The sequence below is a fragment of the Panthera tigris genome, chromosome D4 (genome assembly GCF_018350195.1).
Source record: "Panthera tigris isolate Pti1 chromosome D4, P.tigris_Pti1_mat1.1, whole genome shotgun sequence".
NCBI classification, from domain to species: Eukaryota; Metazoa; Chordata; class Mammalia; order Carnivora; family Felidae; genus Panthera; species Panthera tigris.
Window position 1 is genome coordinate 83,195,502 of NC_056672.1, and position 17,713 is coordinate 83,213,214.

At 51.6% G+C, this 17,713-nt stretch overlaps 2 protein-coding genes across 3 annotated transcripts; one reads left to right on the forward strand and one right to left on the reverse strand.

The window, feature by feature from the left end:
- Positions 1–3: 3 nt before the first annotated feature.
- Positions 4–4,204, reverse strand: RPL35 (ribosomal protein L35). The gene is made up of 4 exons (XM_007094393.3): positions 4,099–4,204; positions 3,524–3,660; positions 1,981–2,062; positions 4–184 (listed from the first exon to the last, which is right to left on the reverse strand). Exons 1-4 carry the CDS (start codon positions 4,099–4,101, stop codon positions 35–37), a joined length of 372 nt encoding a protein of 123 aa, XP_007094455.2. The 5' UTR covers positions 4,102–4,204; the 3' UTR covers positions 4–34.
- A 5,090-nt stretch (positions 4,205–9,294) lies between these two features.
- Positions 9,295–16,932, forward strand: ARPC5L (actin related protein 2/3 complex subunit 5 like). 2 transcript variants are annotated; one of them, XM_042963326.1, is made up of 4 exons: positions 9,295–9,591; positions 13,884–13,956; positions 14,900–15,076; positions 16,370–16,932. In XM_042963326.1, the coding sequence occupies exons 1-4, from the start codon at positions 9,443–9,445 to the stop codon at positions 16,430–16,432; spliced, it is 462 nt and encodes a 153-aa protein (XP_042819260.1). In that variant the 5' UTR covers positions 9,295–9,442; the 3' UTR covers positions 16,433–16,932. The 2 variants fall into 2 exon arrangements, with proteins under 2 accessions (XP_042819260.1, XP_042819261.1); XM_042963327.1 differs by having other exon boundaries at positions 15,609–16,461.
- Positions 16,933–17,713: the final 781 nt, after the last annotated feature.

The window sequence follows — 17,713 nt, forward strand, 5'->3', positions numbered from 1 at the left end:
AGCCAGTTTGTTTGTGTTTTATTGATGCCGGTGCTCAGGCCTTGACCGCATACTTCCGGAGTGGGTACAGCCGCTCCTTCCGCTGCTGCTTCTTGGTCTTCAGGTTTTCCTCGTGCTTGTTTAGCCGGCGGCGCATGGCACGTGTCTTCTTGGGCCGCAGATCCAGGGGCTTATACTTCTTACCCTGGGTGATGGGAGAGCGCGGGGAATCTGAGCACCAGGGTTTTGGGGCTACTGCGGCAGTTAACGAAGCCTCCGAGGCTGGAACTAAGCGGCTAGCGGGCACGGGGAAGATGCTGGAAGTGCCTGAAGGGGGCCACTGGGATGCGAAGGTTAACGCGTAGACCTGAGCGTGAGGAGGTATAGGACCAGCCCAGTAGGGGACTGAGGCCCTGTGCTGGGTACCACCTCAGTGAAGAATCAGACCTGCTTAAGGAGCTCCCAACCCAGTGGGTAAGACCGCGCAGCTAACAAGCGGCCCATCGGTGGGAAGAGGAGAAAAGATAAAGGAAGCTTCCACCTAATGACTGGAAATAGCCTACAAAGCAAGCAATCGGAGCGAACACCAGTTCCAAGGGGGAGAAAACGGGGCGCACAAAAACCCTGAAGAATGCCAGCTCAGGCGCTTTCTGGGAACTGCCAATAGTCCAGAGGCGGTACAGGCACAGGGCAGTGGTGTGAGAGCTAAGAGGGGGAACAGCCTCAGGGCAGAGAAGTGCAGAAACAGAACGAGCTGCGCAGAGGAGGGGAAGCTCGAAGACGGGGGATTTGGAAGCATGAGTCTCTGTCCACCCATATCCATGTTATCCACAGCACAGGTCAGGGCCTCATCCATTTCAAGTTTCCTAAGCCCTCAGAGCTCTGCTGGCCAATACAGGCGCTGGCCACGCGAGGCCTACGTTAAAAATCCAGGCCTTCAGCCACCACAGCCACACGTGGCCATCTGTGACCGTGCCGACAGCACTAACCTAGAGACAGAGACCTCACCTTGACCCTTCTCCCCACCACCCCTGGACTGAGTGGTGCCTGGCAGGGGGTGAACTCACTGGAAGACCCCCCACCACCTCTGCCATGGTCCCTCTGGAGCCTGATCAAAGTTTCAAGCCTGGGGCGCCTGGGTGACTTAATCAGTTAAGTGTCCGACTCCGGCTCGGGACATGACCTCAGAGTTCGTGAGTTTGAGCCCCGCGTCAGGTTCTGTGCTGACAGCTCAGAACCTGGAGCCTGCTTCCGATTCTGTGTCTCCCTCTCTGCCCCTCCCCCACGGTCTCTCTCAAAAATAAAAAACATCAAAGTTTCAAGCCCAATTCTCAGAAAACATTCCCACACACACACAATGTACACACATTCAGGGATGGCGGCACCCTTGCCTGCCCTCCCCCCCCCGCACATGCTACTATCCCTGGGGGCAGCTAACCCAGGAACACATGGCGGCTTTCAGCTGAAAGGCTTTAAAGCAGGGCTGAGGATCTCCCCAAGGAATCCCACCGGAGGACAGGGGCTTCAACCTGTGTCACGTGAGTTCCGGCCCGCCCACGACCTTCTCTTCCCGATAGCCAGCCCTGCTGATTTTGGACTTATCAGCTAGCCCCCACGATCACATAAGCCAATTCTCTGTAGTAAGTCAAGTGCATGTCTACACACACATGAAGTTTCCAACTGGTTCTGCTTCACAGCTTGAGCCCTGATAACCTTGCTCAGACTTACTCAGCTGGTGAGGCTGGATTCAAAACCCAAGGCTCCAGCCAGACTCTCACCACGCTGATTTCTGGACCAGTGCGGCCCCGAGGAAATGCAGACTAGTGCTAAGATGCTGGTTTGGAAGCGAAACCAGCTACAGGTTGGGAAGGCTCTGGAAAGCCCGCTGCCATGCACCCCAGCAGAAAAGAGCCTCTTCCTACCACCCTTTTGGCCAAGGAAGAGCTGGAACTTTGCCCCTGCAGCTAAGCATCCCTCCGACTCCCCCCGGCCCAGACTCACCTTGTAGAATTTCCTGAGGTTCTCTTTCTGAGTCTGGTTGATGACGGTGAGAACGCGGGCGATGGATTTACGAACAACCCGGCTACAAAACAGAGACATCAGTGAAGATGGTGGAGAGATACAGTGCGGCCCCCCCCCCCCCAGGCATTTCATTCAGGACCCCAGATGTCCTAAGACAGGAGTGGTATTATTCCCCACCAGCTTGTCCATATTCACCCGAGGTGCCTAACCCAGCCCAGGTGGTTCTGGGGGTGAGGTCTGAAGACTCTAGAAGATGGGTATCCCTCGAGTGGGGACAGGGAAGGGCTGGCATACCCAGTGCTTCTGAGAAGCTGTGAAGTATTCATTCATTGAGCAGAAGCAGAAGGGAGATCAGGAAAGACCTTCCACCCCAGGCCATATATCCTGACAGCTACGAAGACCTAACCAAAGTCAAAGTCGACTATGGGAAATCATGCCACAAGCTGGGCAACAAGTTTAAGGAGTCACAGGAAGAGCCACTTCGGGGGGAGCAACAAGACGTAGGCCATGGGGGGAGAGGATGAACATAGGAAGAAGCTGGGAATAAGTGATTTGTGGTCAATGTCGAACACGAGGCATGCTGGGGGATGAAGGAGGGCCACTCAGTAGACAGCTGGTAAACAGTCTTGAGGGCTCAGCATGCAACTTGCTTGCGTGTTCCCCAACTCATCCAATCCCCTCCCAGCACTGCGAGTTGGTTGTTGGGGGCCCATTTTACAGAAAAGCAAAACAAACTAAAACAACAAACCAACTCTGAGTGGTGAGTCAGCACACCCATCGGGTAGGATGTGGCAAAAGTGGAATCTGCGCCCAGTTCCACAGACTCCAAACCCATGTTCCTTTCACAAGTCCTGATTCTTGATTCATGTAACTAAGTTAACTCCAACGTAAGGGAGAGGTGGGCACAAGGCACTGATCTACCAAGTGAGGGAGGAGGGCAGGGAGGACCAAGTGCTGGTGGGAGAAATGGGTCCGGTTAGGCTTTTCAAGGCAGCGTTAAAAAGGGGCTTCAGGGGGGCCCCTAGGTGGCTTAGTCCGTTAACAATCTGACTTTGGCTCAGGTCATGATCTCACAGTTGCTGGGTTCAAGTCCTGCCTCAGGCTCTGTGCTGACAGCTCTGAGTCTGGAGCCTGCTTGGGATTCTGTCTCCCGCTTTCTCTATCTCTCCCCTGCTCTCTCTCAAAAGTAAATAAACATTAAAAAGAGATTAAAAAAATAAAAAAGGGGCTTCGGGGACAACCTGTTCTTTCTTCAACCAGCGAAGCTGAGCAAGGGCACTCCAGGCAAAAGGACAAAATGGTCAAATGCAGATAAGAAGAAAACCACACAGCGGGTCTCCCATGCAGCTGGGCGTGAGCAAGGCGAGCCTGGAAAGGCTGGTAAGGAAGGGCATGACATTCCAACCCACGGGTCCATGAAACGGACATTTCCTTTAGCCAGCTTCGAAAACTGTACAAATGCTTCCAACGCACAGGTGTCCCCCACACCGAGAAAACCGTGGTCCTGCCGCCCCTCACTCACATCTTGGAGAGTTTGGAGGCCGCCCCGCCTGTCACTTTGGCGACGCGCAGCTGGGACAATTCCACCTTCAGGTCTTCCAGCTGTTTAAGCAGCTCCTCCTTCTTCTTGCCGCGAAGGTCTCGAGCCTTAATTTTGGCCTGTGCGCAATCAAGGGTTTGGGTCAAACACCCAGCAAGGTTGTCTCCCCCTCCCAGCGGCCATCCTCCCTTCCGCCTGCGCCGTGGCCAGCCCCCGGAGGACGGGCTGCGAGCCCGGCATCCCTCCCCGAGTCTGTGCCTTGGGCAAGGAAACTGAGGCCCCCGCAGGCGCGCCCTCGCCCAGGTCCGCTACGAGGCTGGGCCGCTGCTCCCATTCAGCAGACAGAAAAACGGAGACGTCGGCAGCGCGGGCTCACCTCTCCAGGCCCAGGCCAACAAGGGAGAGGGCGGGAGACCTGCTGTGGCGGCGCTAGGCCACTCGGCACGGCGCCTTACAGGCCCGGCTGACAGATGGAACCCCAGTGCTCACCTCGAGCTCCCCACCCCAGGCCCCGAGCCCCACAGCGCGGGGATGGCACCCGATTCCACCGCCCTCACCATGTCTACACAATCTGCCGCCGCGCCGATGGAAAGAGGCCGAAGGAAAGAGGAAGCGGGCGGGGCTGACCTCCACAACTACTGCCGGGTGGCGGCGGGCGCGGCCAATGGCTCCGCCCCGACGGAGCCCTAGCTCCGCCCCTGACTCCAATCCCTACCCCGCCGCGGGGAGCGCCGAGGTACCGCCCGCCCAGTTTCGCCCCGAGGAGCCCCGCACCTGGGATTACTCAGGTCTTCATGTCTCCTGAGCAGAGCAGTTGGGGAAACCGAGGCCCAGGGTGACTGGCAGCTTCCCGGAGATGGCACAGTGAGGACTCGAATTCGTCCAGTCATTTACTCGTTCATTCATTCATTCAGTAGACCTTTGCAGGTCGCTCCATTTGTGCTGCTTTGATCTGGGCGGCAGTGTCCTGGGGTTGGAGGGGATGAGGGTTTTCAAAGATGAATGAACCCAACTTCTGCCTTGAAGGAATTTAAAATCCGGAGAGGGCAGGGAGAGGCGGGATCAGACAGCTATACTCACAACTCCATAAACGTTCCAGTGGAGGCAGCACGTGGCAGGGGAAAGCATTCAGGGCCTTTTTGTGTGTGTGTGTGTGTGTGTGTGTGTGTGTGTGTGTGTGTGTGTGTGTGTGTGTGTGTGTGTTCGCTGGGACTCTTGGCAGATCCCTTCCCCTTTCTGAGTCTCAGTTTTCTCACCTGTGAAATGGGTATTTTTTGAGGCTTACGAACACGAGAAACTCTTAGCACAAGATCTAATGCACAACAATCGTTCAAAGTATGATTGACATTAATATTCCCTGTGGAATGAACACTTGAGTTGGGCCCTGAAAGTTAAAGGAGAATTCACAAAGGGAAGATGCTCAGGCTTTCTGACCAGGCAGTTGCCCCAACCAGCAAACGTGAATCACTCCAGTGTCACTCCATTGCCATGTACAAATATGAACCAACACCTTTTAGAGCACTAGTCAAAGCCAGGTTGCCCCCTTGTTACTGTCCGGTTCCAGGGAGGCTTCTTCCATCCCTTTATTGGGTTCTAGCCATGAGCCTTAGCTTTTGACTAAATTAGTATATTATCTCCCTTTTGTGTCCCAAGCTTTCTTTTTGTTTTTGTTTTGTTGTAGTCGTTGTCTTCGTCGTCGTTTAATTAATTAATTAATTAATTAATTTATTTTCTAGTAATCGTTACACCCAATGTGGGGCTTGACTCACGACCCTGAGATCAAGAGTCATGCTCTTCCAACTGAGCCAGCCAAGTGCTTGATGTCCCAAGCTTTCTGTGCAATCCTTTCTTTAGCCCCAAATATACTGAATTAAAATGTTTACAGGTCCAGGTGTCAGAATGGCTCAGTCAGTTAAACGACCGTCTCTTGATTTCAACTGAGGCCATGATCTCAGGGTCCTGAGATTGAGCCCTGCCTCCGGTTCCATACTGAGATTCTCTCTCTCTCTCTCTCTCTCTCTCTCTCTCTCTCTCTCTCTCTCTCCCCCTCCCTCGCTCTCCCTCTGCCCCTCCCGTACTGGTGCATGCGCTTTCTCTCAAAAAAAAAAAAAAAAAAAAAGTTATAAGTCTGTCTCCACAACCAGCCTGTAAGTTCCCTCTGGGTAGAACCTTGGCTGACACTTGATTTAGTTTATCTAGTCTCCAGGCCCAGCACATGGATGCTTGTTGGATGAATGAATTAATAAGCATTCCACAGACCACGGCTTCCAAGTAGATGGGTATGAGGAAGAGAGGGCAGATGGAAGGCAATCTTGGCATGTATTAGTCTTGAAAGAAAGTTGAATGGTGCGAGGGGACTTTGCTGTCATATTTTCCAAATGCTTATAGTTCTTTTAGAAATGATTATGTGCATCTTTCTTAACTTGGAAGTCATCTGTTACTCCCTTGTTTCCTTTCTTTTTTTTTTTTTAATTTTTTTTTAACGTTTATTTATTTTTGAGGCAGAGAGAGACAGAGCATGAACGGGGGAGGGTCAGAGAGAGGGAGACACAGAATGTGAAACAGGCTCCAGGCTCCGAGCGGTCAGCACAGAGCCCGACGCGGGGCTCGAACTCACGGACCGCGAGATCATGACCTGAGCCGAAGTCGGACGCTTAACCGACTGAGCCACCCAGGCGCCCCTCCTTGTTTCCTTTCATGCCACATCCAAACACCAGCAGATTCTGCAGCCTCTGCTTTCACAATAACCTAACATCTTCCCACGACTCTTATTGGCACCTGTCTGGCCCGAGCTAACCATTGCCTGTCACCTGGACCATTGGTGTCACCTTTTAAATCACTTCTCTAGCTCTTATTCCCATATATTCTCAATACAGCTGTTAGAGGGACACTTTTCAAGCTTAAAGTCAGATCACGTCACTGCCCAGAATCTCCAGTGTTGTCCCATGAGTTTGACCACGTCCTTCCCTCAGCCTACAAAACCTCTCCTGCTTCCATCTCTTCTCACTCTTGTGCCCCAGTATGACCTGTTTCCAGAATATGCCACACCTGCCCTGTCTCTGGGCCTTTGCTTGGCTTCCTCCTTCACTTCCTTCAGGTCCCTGATGTGTCACCTCCTCAGAGAAATCTCTCCTGACCACTTTACCTAAGGTACTGTGAGGCCCTGCATGGTTTTATACCCTCAGTCATCCCTGACATAGTATAGATTAAAAAAAATTTTTTTAATGTTTATTCATTTTTTGAAAGCAAGAGAGACAGAGCACAAGCAAGGAAGCAGCAGAGGGAGGGAGACACAGAATCTGAAGCAGGCTCCAGGATCTGAGCTGTCAGCACAGAGCTCCATGCGGGGATCAAACCCACAAACTGAGAGAACATGGCCTGAGCTGAAGGTCAGCGGCTCAACCAACTGAACCACCCAGGTGCACCAGGATAGTATATATAGATTTATTAAATTCTGACTCCCTGCCTGGGAGATCCAGTCATAAGCAGGGCCATTATTTCAGTCACCAGTTTATTTGGGGGCTATTTCCTTACATATAAATTAGGCATTTAAGAAAAGGTTTATTTATTTTTGAGAGAGAGAGAGAGAGTGCAAGGTGGGGAGAGGCAGAGAGAGAGAGGAAGGGAATCCAAAGCAGGTTCCAGCTGTCAGCATAGAGCCTGACTTGGGGCTTGATCTGATCTTACAGTTTGTGAGATCATGGCTTGAGCCCAAATCAAGAGCCAGATGCTTGACCGACTGAGCCACCCAGGCACCCCTAAAATGGGCATTTCTGGCTTAAAGTTCCTTCTCCCCAGGCTGTTCTGGGGATATGAATTTCTGCTGTCATGTGGCCTGCCTGGGTCACAAATATTCAAGGTATGGAGCTGAAAGGCAGGAGGGCTTTGCCTGTTTCCAGGACCTCTGAGACTTTTATTCAGCACTTATTTCCCAGTGTAAGAGTCTGGACCTTTAGCACCTGAGATTAAGAAGTATCACAGTGGGGCGCCTGGGTGGCTCAGTTGGTTGGGCGGCCAACTTCGGGTCAGGTCATGATCTTGCGGTCTGTGAGTTCGAGCCCCGCGTCGGGCTCTGTGCTGACAGCTCAGAGCCTGGAGCCTGTTTCAGATTCCGTGTCTCCCTCTCTCTGTGACCCTCCCCCGTTCATGCTCTGTCTCTGTCTCAAAAATAAATAAACGTTAAAAAAAATTAAAAAAAAAAAGAAGTATCATAGTCTGGCAATATTTTTTTTTTTATCTATAGACACAGTTCAATGAAAAGCATTTGAAACAATAAAAACGAGTCATACTTCTTGAACTATTGACCTTTATCAAAAACAGTACAATTAGGGGTGCCTGGCTGGCTCTGTCAGTAGAGCATGCAACTCTTGATCTCCAGGTTCTAAGTTTCAGCCCCACGCTGGGTATAGAGATTAATGTGGTTTGAAGTATTGGGTTTTGGAGCCCACAGCCAAGAAAGAATTCTTGAGATGTCTTCAGTGCAAAAAGGTGGTTTTATTAAAGCACAGGGACAGGACCTGCAGGCAGCGTTGCACTGGGATTGCGAGGAGTGACTGATTACACACTTGGGAGCTGGGGGAGGTAAAGGCGAGGGGAAGTTTTGGAAAGGATTTTCATATGCTAAGAGCCTCACAGGATCCTGGAGACCTACCTGTGGTCAAGCTAAGGTTGTTTTACCCTCCAGCAAAGTATTAATTGGGTTTCTGGTAGAATGCAGTACTTTGCCTGCCTCAAGTATTTGTTAATGGGCTGCAAGTTATAAGGAAATTTAATTTTATCTACATTTCCTTTTGCCTGTTTCCCACATAAGAGATTACTTAAAATCTTAAGCAACAACAACAAAAAAGTACAACTCTATGAAAACAAAGACCCAATTTAATCTAAGGTTAAGGCCTATTAACAGAATCCCTCAGCCAACAGCCCACTCAATCTTGGCACCACAAAGTCATTCTTGACTCTGCACTACGTCCCCCCAGCCCCATCTTTCCCCATCTCCTACTCTGGGGATTCAGCTTTCCATCAGAATATGCCTTTCCAGCCAGGACCGGCTTCTCAGCCCCCAGGACCTCGCCCTTCCTGTCAGCATGGGGACCACAGGGTCATGTCCCTCACCTCCCACCCACCAGGCCAATGTGACTGCTACACCCGAGGTTGCCTAGTCCAAATATTTTCATTGTCTTGTCTGTCTTCTGGATACACTTTAAACGTCTGTAAAGTCTCCCAATTAACAACAGAATCACTATGTACAAAGCAGAGGCGACTTCCTCCGAGCAAAGTGGTGGCGTTCAAGGCTCCTAAGATTGTAGAATTAGGATCCCCCTCCCCGCCTGCCCCCCCATTCCGTCACTTCCAGAGGTAGAACTACTACTCATCCCTCAGCTCGAAGGTTTTTTTCTCAAAGAAGCCTGCCCAGCACCCGACAGCCAGGAGCCTTATCCTCAGGGCCCCGTGCCGCACCCCCCCTCCCCCCCGCGTCCGCGGCTATGCCGCGCAGGCCCCTTCCAAGGCCAGGGGCTCTTCGGATTCAGGAGAAGCCGAAGAAGGAGCGCAGTTATAGCGTCCACGATGTTGGGACCTGTGTGGGGACAGGGCGCCCACTCAGACAGCAAGACTGGCGCTCCCCGAAGATGAAAGTCCCGCTGAAGGCCGTGGGAACGACTATAAGGTGGATTCTCCAGCGCTTCCAGCCAGTCTCCCACAGGGCTCCGCCCCTCCCGCCCACCGGCACTTCCGGTTCCGGCGTGGCCCGGAAGTGGGCGGACAGCGGCGTCTGCGCGCGGAGGAGGTGGAGGAGGCGCCCGGCGGCCGCTTCCCGCCCCCGAGCCTGAGCCGGTGCCGAACGGAGTAGAGCCGAGGTCGGACCCGGAGAGGAGCCGGCTGAGCGGGCGCCGACTCCCCGCCATGGCCCGGAACACGCTGTCCTCGCGCTTCCGTCGGGTGGACATCGACGAGTTTGACGAGAACAAATTCGTGGACGAGCAGGAGGAGGCGGCGGCGGCGGCGGCCGAGCCAGGCCCGGACCCTAGCGAGGTGGACGGCCTTCTGCGGCAATATCCTTAACCGGCGCGGCGGGCCGCGCTCCCCTCAGGCGGGCCTCCCTACTCCTCTCACCCCGGGGCCCCTGAGGTCCGTCTCCCAAGTCCCTTCCGATCCGGCTCCCCTCGAACCGGGTTCCCTCAGCCCGGTATCCCCCACCGCCTTCCCTCCGACCCGGGCTCCGGCCCTCGGAGGTTCCCCCAGCAGCGTGGCTCCACGAGGCCCCTAGACCCTGGTGGACCCGCCGGCTCGCCAGGCTCCGAGGCACGCCCGACTCGCCTGCCGCCCGCAGGCCGGCCCCGCACTCCTCCGCGAGGCCTGCCCTCGTCTCCCCCGGTGTCCTCATCCCCTCTGACTGACCGTGGCTTGGGCTCCGTATCACTCCGTCCCTCCCTTGCAGGAAATGGGGCCATTCTCGAGCTTGATGGGAGGGAGGGGCAGAGGTGAGCCCCCGCTGAGTAATTGAGCAGCCTGGGTGGCTCCTGGGCACTGTCCTCTTGGGCCGGATTGCAGCACCACAGGAAAATAGGTGGGTGGATGGCTGTGGGGAAGAAGGGACCCAAGGGGGAGCGAAGGCTGCAGCCCTAGCCCAGCCCTGAGGTCAGAGATTGTGCACCTCCGACCCCAGAATCAATCTGACCCTCCAGGTTAATGCCACTGTTTTGCACCTGTCCTCAGTTTCCTATGAACACCTTGAGCTGTGGACCTTGATGGTCTCAGCCACGTTCAACAAGTGAGTTTTGGCTTCCTACCCGCAATAGCCTTCTTGTGCAGGAAGCAGTGGGAAAAACTAGTAGTTTAGAGCGAAGAAAAACCAGACAGTATGAAGTGAAATGTAAAAGTAGAGCCTCATGACTGGAAATGACTATTCCTGTGACCACAGAGAGCAAGCATTTAGAAAACAAGATTAAAAATAGAGGTGGTTGTCACAGCCCGCTGGGTCCCTTAGCAGTTTGAGCACAGGAAACTGACTTATTCTCACAGGAAGGATTTTTCTTTATTCAAATGGTGTTACAGGAAGTGCCTGCCCCTCCCCCACACTTGCCAGGGCAGGGTTGGAGGCTCATGCTGTATATAAATCAGATTCTGAGTGTTTAATCAGTTGACTCAGCTTGGGAAGTCAGGCCCGTGGACTACCTTAGGGAGGAGTCCTGCAGTGTTCCTCCAACGTGCCTTTGAAACAAAAACCTTCAGACTTTCTTTGTTTGAACAGGAATGTGTTTTCAAAGGTGGGGATTCAAACTTGTATTTCCTGCCCCATCAGGATCACCCTGTTTACCCCATTGGTGAATCAGGGTCATGAGAAGGACCCCTCATGAGGGAAGATTGATTCTGCGTTCTGATGCAGAACCTGGCTCATGGGCAGGCAATGCCAAAAAGACTCCAGGGTCAGGCGTTTGGCCGAGAACTATCTACAGATGGGGAGAACAAGGTCTGGTTATCTGAGGTGTTGGTCCTGATGCTGCAGGGACTTGTTGAAAGCCCTCTCTTGCTATGCCCCTAATGATAGTTTTCTTGAGGCTGCTTGGAGGCCTAGGTTTAGCACATCCAGTGGGTGCAGTTTCTCCACTAGTGGCTGTGTCAGAAACCTTGTTACCATGGACAGTATACCTCTTGGGATTGGGGAAAGGGAGGTTAGCAATGAGAACTGAAATCCTCGCAAATGTGGGGCCCAGGGAAGGAGGAGGAAGGAGAACTAGTATTTACTGAGTCCCTATCATGTGCCAGATATTGGACTTATAGTGATATTACTGAGTTTAAACTATAGAACAGGCTTCTAATAGAAGAGTCTTAGAACAAAGTCCAGAGGAAGGGGTAGAGGTTGGTTGATTGGAGTGGGGAAATGTAGGGAGGAGGAGGAGGAGGCCTGTCCTACTGCTGCATAGGGAATTGAGTCATGGTAGGGAATCAGGCAGATGAAATAGAAAGAACATGGGCTGTGTATCAATGCAAACCTCACTCTGTCATGCTATAGCTATGTGACCTCACACCTTCTCTGAACCTCAGCATCCTCTTCTGTGAAAAGGAGGGGAACCATGCTGGCCTTACAGGTTCCACGGGAGCATCAGGGAACAACATTGCAAAAAACTTCACAGTACTGGGCACACAGCGAGTGCCCTAGACATGCAGCTTGGGTCTGTGGGTAGAGTGACAGCAGGGGATTAGAGAAAGAGCTTGGCTTTGGAGTTGGGCATCCTTGGGTTTGAAGGCCGGCTGGACAGCTTAACTTTGTGACCTTGGGCAGGTCATTTCCCTTTTCTGAGCTTCAAATCCATTGCCTTCCAAGTGAGAATAATGATTCTTGTCACAGAGGGTTGATAGCAGTAATGAGAGGACATGTGAAAGCACCTGGTACAGGATAAGGATTTTAAAGTATTCCTTCCTTTTCTTCCTCACTGAAGAACTTTCTGGTCCTCAGGAACAGGTCCAAAGCAATGGTTTTGAGCAGTTTTGCACTCTTTCTTCCCCCTGAAGAAATTTGGCATTGTTTGGAGACACTTTGATTATCACAACTTGGAAATCCTGCTGGGATCTAGTGGGTAGCAGCCAGGGATGCTGCTAAATATTGTGTGATGCACAGGGCAGACCTCACATCAGTCATGTGGTCTAGAATGTTAATGCTGTGGTTGAGGAGCCCTGATCTAGAGGAGACAAGGGGGCGCATTCCCCAGCCTGTTCTCTAAGCTGAGCACTGAGGCCAGCTGGATAAATACCGTACCCTCCCTCCTCCCCAGAACTCCCCAAGCTGCTAAAGGCCCTCCACCCATCAACATCTATAGCGAATGCTTGGTAGGTTGGCACTACAGAGGTAACTAAAGGGTGACTCTTTTTGTCCCTGGGGACTAGTTACCCTGCCCTTCCCCATCCATCTCCTGAGTGATTTTGTTTGCCAGCCATGCTGGTTAGCAAAGAGAGTCAGCCTACATTTCTTTAAGCTTCTGAGACTCTGCTCATTGTTCTGGGACGCCAAATCAGAACTGTTTTCTAAGGTAGAAGTTATCAGTGGCTGGTACCAGACTGGCCCTTGCTTGGCTGAGGGAAAGGAATTCCAAAGCCAACAGGTATAGGGGGTGGGCCGTCTGTCCATTGTGGAAGGTGGATCAGGGCCCAGCAGGGGCCTGGGGAGCTCAGCCAGAGTGGCTCCTGAGTGGTGTGGGCCCAGCTCCGTCAAGATGGAGCCCACACTAGGGAAGATGGGACTAGGCGTTGCTCCGGAGTCTCTGTCTGTTCACACGTAGGTATCACTGCATGAACAGGAGTAGAGACCTGATTGGGTAGAAGCCATTCCTTGTTCTATTTTTGAAGCTTTTTGGCTGAAGCCAGTGTTTCAGATGAGGAAATGAAAGTTGGCTGATGTAATTCAGTTTAAAATAGGTGTCACCTTTGGGGACCTAACCCAGATTGTCATTTTCTTTTGAGTGTGGTATATTTGGAACTCAGCAAAGGTGTCAGGATTGCAACTAAGGTTGCGGGGAGGGGAGAGGATCAACTCATATTTGGGGGAAAAGCTTTTAGATTAATAAATCTCCCTCCTAGTAGCAGCTGGGACCTCACAGACCTAAGTAGGTCTTAGAAGATAGAAATTTTAGGGGTGCCTGGGTGGCTCAGTCGGTTGAGCGGCCGACTTCAGCTCAGGTCACGATCTCGCGGTCCGTGAGTTCGAGCCCCGCGTCGGGCTCTGGGCTGATGGCTCAGAGCCTGGAGCCTGCTTCCGATTCTGTGTCTCCCTCTCTCTCTGCCCCTCCCCTGTTCATGTTCTGTCTCTCTCTGTCTCAAAAATAAATAAAAAACGTTAAAAAAAATTAAAAAAAAAAAAGAAGATAGAAATTTTAGCACATCTTAATTTCTTTAGCAGTTTAACTGAGAAAACACTGGATTAAGAGGAGATCTCCGTTTGTGCCTTCATTCTTCTCCTTTGAGAATGAGAAGATGAGAATGGTAGCCGCGCACTGTTGTCAGGACCCAATGGGGCAGACGTGGTGCCCAGGACCAAGCAGTTGTAAGCAAGCTCCGTCAGGTTTTGCTGCAGGTCACCCCAAGAGGGCACTTGTTTCCAGGGAGGGAAGGAGTGTCCAAATGTGTTTTAGGGGGCGGCAGAAGGAGGGGCTTGCACTGTTGGCAGAGGTGTCCTCTCCTCTCTGTGGCTCAGGAAAGCCACAGGCTACTCTCTGAACGGGCTGTGGCCACCTGGAAGCTGCGGTGGGAGTATCTCTTGACTCCTCTCTTGAGCTGTTTTTGAAATGAGTTCATTAATAAAAGTGTGAACATGCTTGAGCCTAGCCATCCTTAACTGGTGGTGATGCACAGGGGACATGCTTCGGGCATTCCATGCAGCCTTGCGGAACTCTCCCGTCAACACCAAGAATCAGGCCGTGAAGGTAATGGGGGCTCTGCTGCAGCTTTGCCGGGTGGTGTTGGGACCAGGGTTGTGGTTGTCCGTGTCCCCAGCTGAGCGTGACTTCCACAGGGCTTCAGACAGCATCTATTTAGTGTTAGCATCAGTGAGTTTCTACTAAGGGAGTGGGTTGGCACTGGGCAGTGCTTCCATGGAAGCCTCCTGGCTGGCACTCCTGACATCAAAGCTGTCGGTGTTTATAGTAAAAGCTCCCCAAAGAAACATTCACTTCTCCCCAGAGCCTCATGGGGTGAGAAGTCGGCCCAGCCCTTGCTGCTTAGCAAAACTATAAATTAGCATGCCACGTGGGACTTAGCAGTTTCTGCTTTAAAGGTTATCGAATAGGCTTTATTTGCATAAGTATTTTCAGTGCTTTTAAATTTTCCTGCCTTTTAAAAACAAGGTGAGAAGATACATTTGTGTTTACTGAATCACAGCTGTTTAGAAGCTGTCTAAAATTTGGTCCAGGGAAAGGGGTCTCTCTCAAGCTGGGGTTTTGCTGTCTTGTCACAGCATCTTGATGTAATCAATGGCTGCACCTCTCAGGCAGAGGGAAGTGGCTTCTGTGTTACTGGGGTGAATGCAGAGGGAAACTGCAGCCTAGTACACCTGTTCAGAAAGTAGATCTCCACAGTTAGGATCTTGTGAAATCTGAGGCTTTGCAGGTATGCTTCTCTCTGACAAACCACTTACTCCCCCAAAATAAGTGGGATAACTTATTAGCATGAATAAGGGATACTTGAAATTTAAATCAATAAAGGTATTTCAGCCCACTTAGTTTTTAACCATCCCAGACAAATCAGAAATTGGGCAGTGTTTCTAAGAGTTCTGACCACTTGGTTTGGTATTTCTGTGCCGGTCTTGGAGGACATGGATGTGCCTGGGCTGTGGCTCTGGGTGTCACTCCCTTTCTCTTTCCTTTATAGGAACGAGCCCAGGGCGTGGTGCTGAAAGTGCTTACAAATTTTAAGAGCAGTGAAATTGAGCAGGCTGTGCAGTCACTGGACAGAAATGGCATTGACTTGCTAATGAAGTACATTTATAAAGGGTTTGAGAAGCCCACAGAAAACAGCAGTGCGGTGTTACTCCAATGGCATGAAAAGGTAGGTGAACACACTGCTCATGCGGGCAGCTCACGGACTCGCCCCAGTTCTAGGGTTCAGATCTGCGGGCTAGAAGCTCCCACAATAACATAGGACAGTCTGATTGTCATAATAATAAGGGGCCACGCCTAAAGCAACCTGGGACATCTGATCACTTCTCCCGTGGAAGCACTTGGTAGGGGTTCACTGTCTCTGGTAATTGCAATTACTTTAGCTGCTGATTTATGCCGGGCATGTCGTGGGGACAGGTGACTTGGCATGGGAAGAGGGACAGGGAGTCCCAGGTGGGAGGGAGGCAGGCTTGAAGCTGGGGCTTCATAAGACTTTAGTGGAGGCAGCTGCTTTGCATTGGTGGAGGTGGCGGTTGGGGGGCTCTTAAGGATGCAGGCTGAGCCCCTCGCTAACTCTAGGGGCTTCCTGCTGTGCTGCAGCTTCACTAGGCCAGAGAAGGCAGTGGCAGAAACCTGAATGTTTACTTAACGGGGCCTTCATCCACCTGAAGCATAAAAAGCTGTGCCTGTCCTTTGTTCAGGTCGTTAGAAGAGCAAGCCGTTTCATCTAGCCCGTGTCCTGCCTATGCACCAATGTCCCCCTGCCCTGTAGAACTACAGGAAGCTCGCTTATCAGTATAGGAGACCAGGCTATTCCCAACACGGTATCTAAAACTCTCCATAAAGGTTTTGAGGGGTCAGCCACTTGGGCAGCCTTGGTGCTGTGCCGCGGTGGTGGCCTTTGGTCCTGCTGTGGGGTGTGCTGTGCCTGCTCCGTCGGGAGGTGAACTCCTGGGCTTGGTGGGGGTAGCTCTGGTACTCGGGAGCTGAGCAAGCCCTCTGTGTGGTGGGGAGGCCAGGCCCTTTGGTCCCGTTAAGGCAACTTGGTGCCGAGCCCTGCTGGCATTTCTAAGGAGGCCTCAGGGAGGCAGCTATAATGAGCTCGTGTCTATTTAAGTGTCTAGGGCAGTACCGGCAGGCCGGAAACAGCTTGTCAAAAAGGGAAACTTGGGGGGCTGTGCTGTGTATGTGCTTGGTAACAGTGTTCTCAAGCCCAGCTCTGCTGTCTCGAGCTAGCAGCCTTTCGGGACCCCTGGCTCCAGGACAGGGCTCCACGCCTAGAATGGGGGCTCTCTCGTCACCTCCTTAACTGTGCTGTTGCAGGAACCCTTTTTCGAGAGGGTCTGTGACGCGGTGGGACCTAGGTCTGGGAATGTGCTTGGTCCCTTCTTCCCTGGCAAGCCAGGCTCCCACGTGGCCAGCCATGTCTCATTTCACTCCTTTCCTTTTCCTGCCCCCACAGGCATTAGCAGTAGGAGGACTAGGCTCCATTATAAGAGTTCTTACAGCAAGAAAGACTGTTTAAAAAAAAAAAAAAAAAAAAAAAAGGACTCATGTTACCTTGAGAAGAATTTTGGATGCACAGGCTGATGAAGAAGGGATTGACAATGGACCATCTTCCTAGGAACTCCCAGCTAAACTATTTCAGGACATGCATCAGCTGAAGTGTATTTTATTTTCAAGGTGGAGGGAGAAATCGTCTGTTTCCTAAATCCTTTGCAGGATCTGATAGTCTATGCCTTTGTCCACAAGTAACACAGAACTGACATTGTAACTGTCTCCTGGAGTGGCTGGCCAGCGTTGGTCAGGTGTACCTGTGTGCTCTGCCTCTTTAAAATGGGGGAGGGACGACTTGGGCAGGTACAGATCCAAGGGCTGTGGTAAAAGGGAGAGCTTGTTTTTTTGAAGTAGTAAAAACTTCAAGGGTTTGTACAGACATCCCGTCTTCCCAGAGAAGACGGGCTCTCTTGGGTTCATTGTAAAGTGCCTGCTGCATCAATAAAGCTCTTGGCTTATTAGTATGTACTTTCCGGTGTGTTTCATGTATGTAAAATGAGTAATGAATGGGACGGAAACGAATGAGAACTGATGTGGAGGGGTGGGCGTGTCCCTGGGGCGCTGTCCCCAGGGAGTGAGCATGGCGGTCCAGCCCTCTTGCCACAGCAGGACCTCAGGCCTGGGCTCAGCACTGCTGGCTGCTATGGAGAGAGATTTTGCCGAATAACTATTTATTGGTTTTACTCCTTTTGATTTGTATGTAATTTTGGAGCTTATTTAATTTAATAAAGTGCCGAACATTCAATAATTGGTCTAGGCTTCCAAAGTCTTTAGTTTGTGTGACTGCACTTGGAATCTTTTGGGAGCGCGCCCCAGAAAGGCCCGGTCACCATCTCCTGACTCTGACTTGGGCTTGTGGCAGGAACACTCTTAAACAAGTTTTTTTGCTTTTATCCTTTTTGTTTTGTTTTGAGAGAGCGAGCGAGCGAGCAGTGGAGGGACAAAGAGAGAAGGAGACAGGATCTGAAGTGGGCTCTGTGCTGACAGCAGAGAGCCAGATGTGGGGCTTCGGCTCACAAACTGTGAGATCGTGACCTGAGCTGAAGTCAGATGCCTAACTGAGCCACCCAGGCACCCCATTAAACAAGTTCTTTTAAAGGATTAAAAGCCAGAAACAGGTAGCAATCAGTCTATACAAAAGGAACATTTTGTTCCCTATAACCACTAACAGCCAGCTTCTTTGAAGAGCAAAGATGTCTTTCTGGCCTTTTTAGCACGTGTAACTGCAGTCTGCATTCTATTAAAGGAC

Bases quoted from the DNA above. Each gene is read 5' to 3' on its own strand.
- ARPC5L (XM_042963326.1), top strand. From the start codon at position 9,443: ATGGCCCGGAACACGCTGTCCTCGCGCTTCCGTCGGGTGGACATCGAC. The intron at 9,592-13,883 runs ATATCCTTAACC...GTGGTGATGCAC, and splicing joins GTGGACGGCCTTCTGCGGCA to AGGGGACATGCTTCGGGCAT. The intron at 15,077-16,369 runs GTAGGTGAACAC...CTGCCCCCACAG, and splicing joins TACTCCAATGGCATGAAAAG to GCATTAGCAGTAGGAGGACT.
- RPL35 (XM_007094393.3), bottom strand. The intron at 2,063-3,523 runs GTGAGTGAGGGG...TCTGTTTTGTAG, and splicing joins GCCTCCAAACTCTCCAAGAT to CCGGGTTGTTCGTAAATCCA. The intron at 185-1,980 runs GTGAGTCTGGGC...CCCATCACCCAG, and splicing joins ACCTCAGGAAATTCTACAAG to GGTAAGAAGTATAAGCCCCT.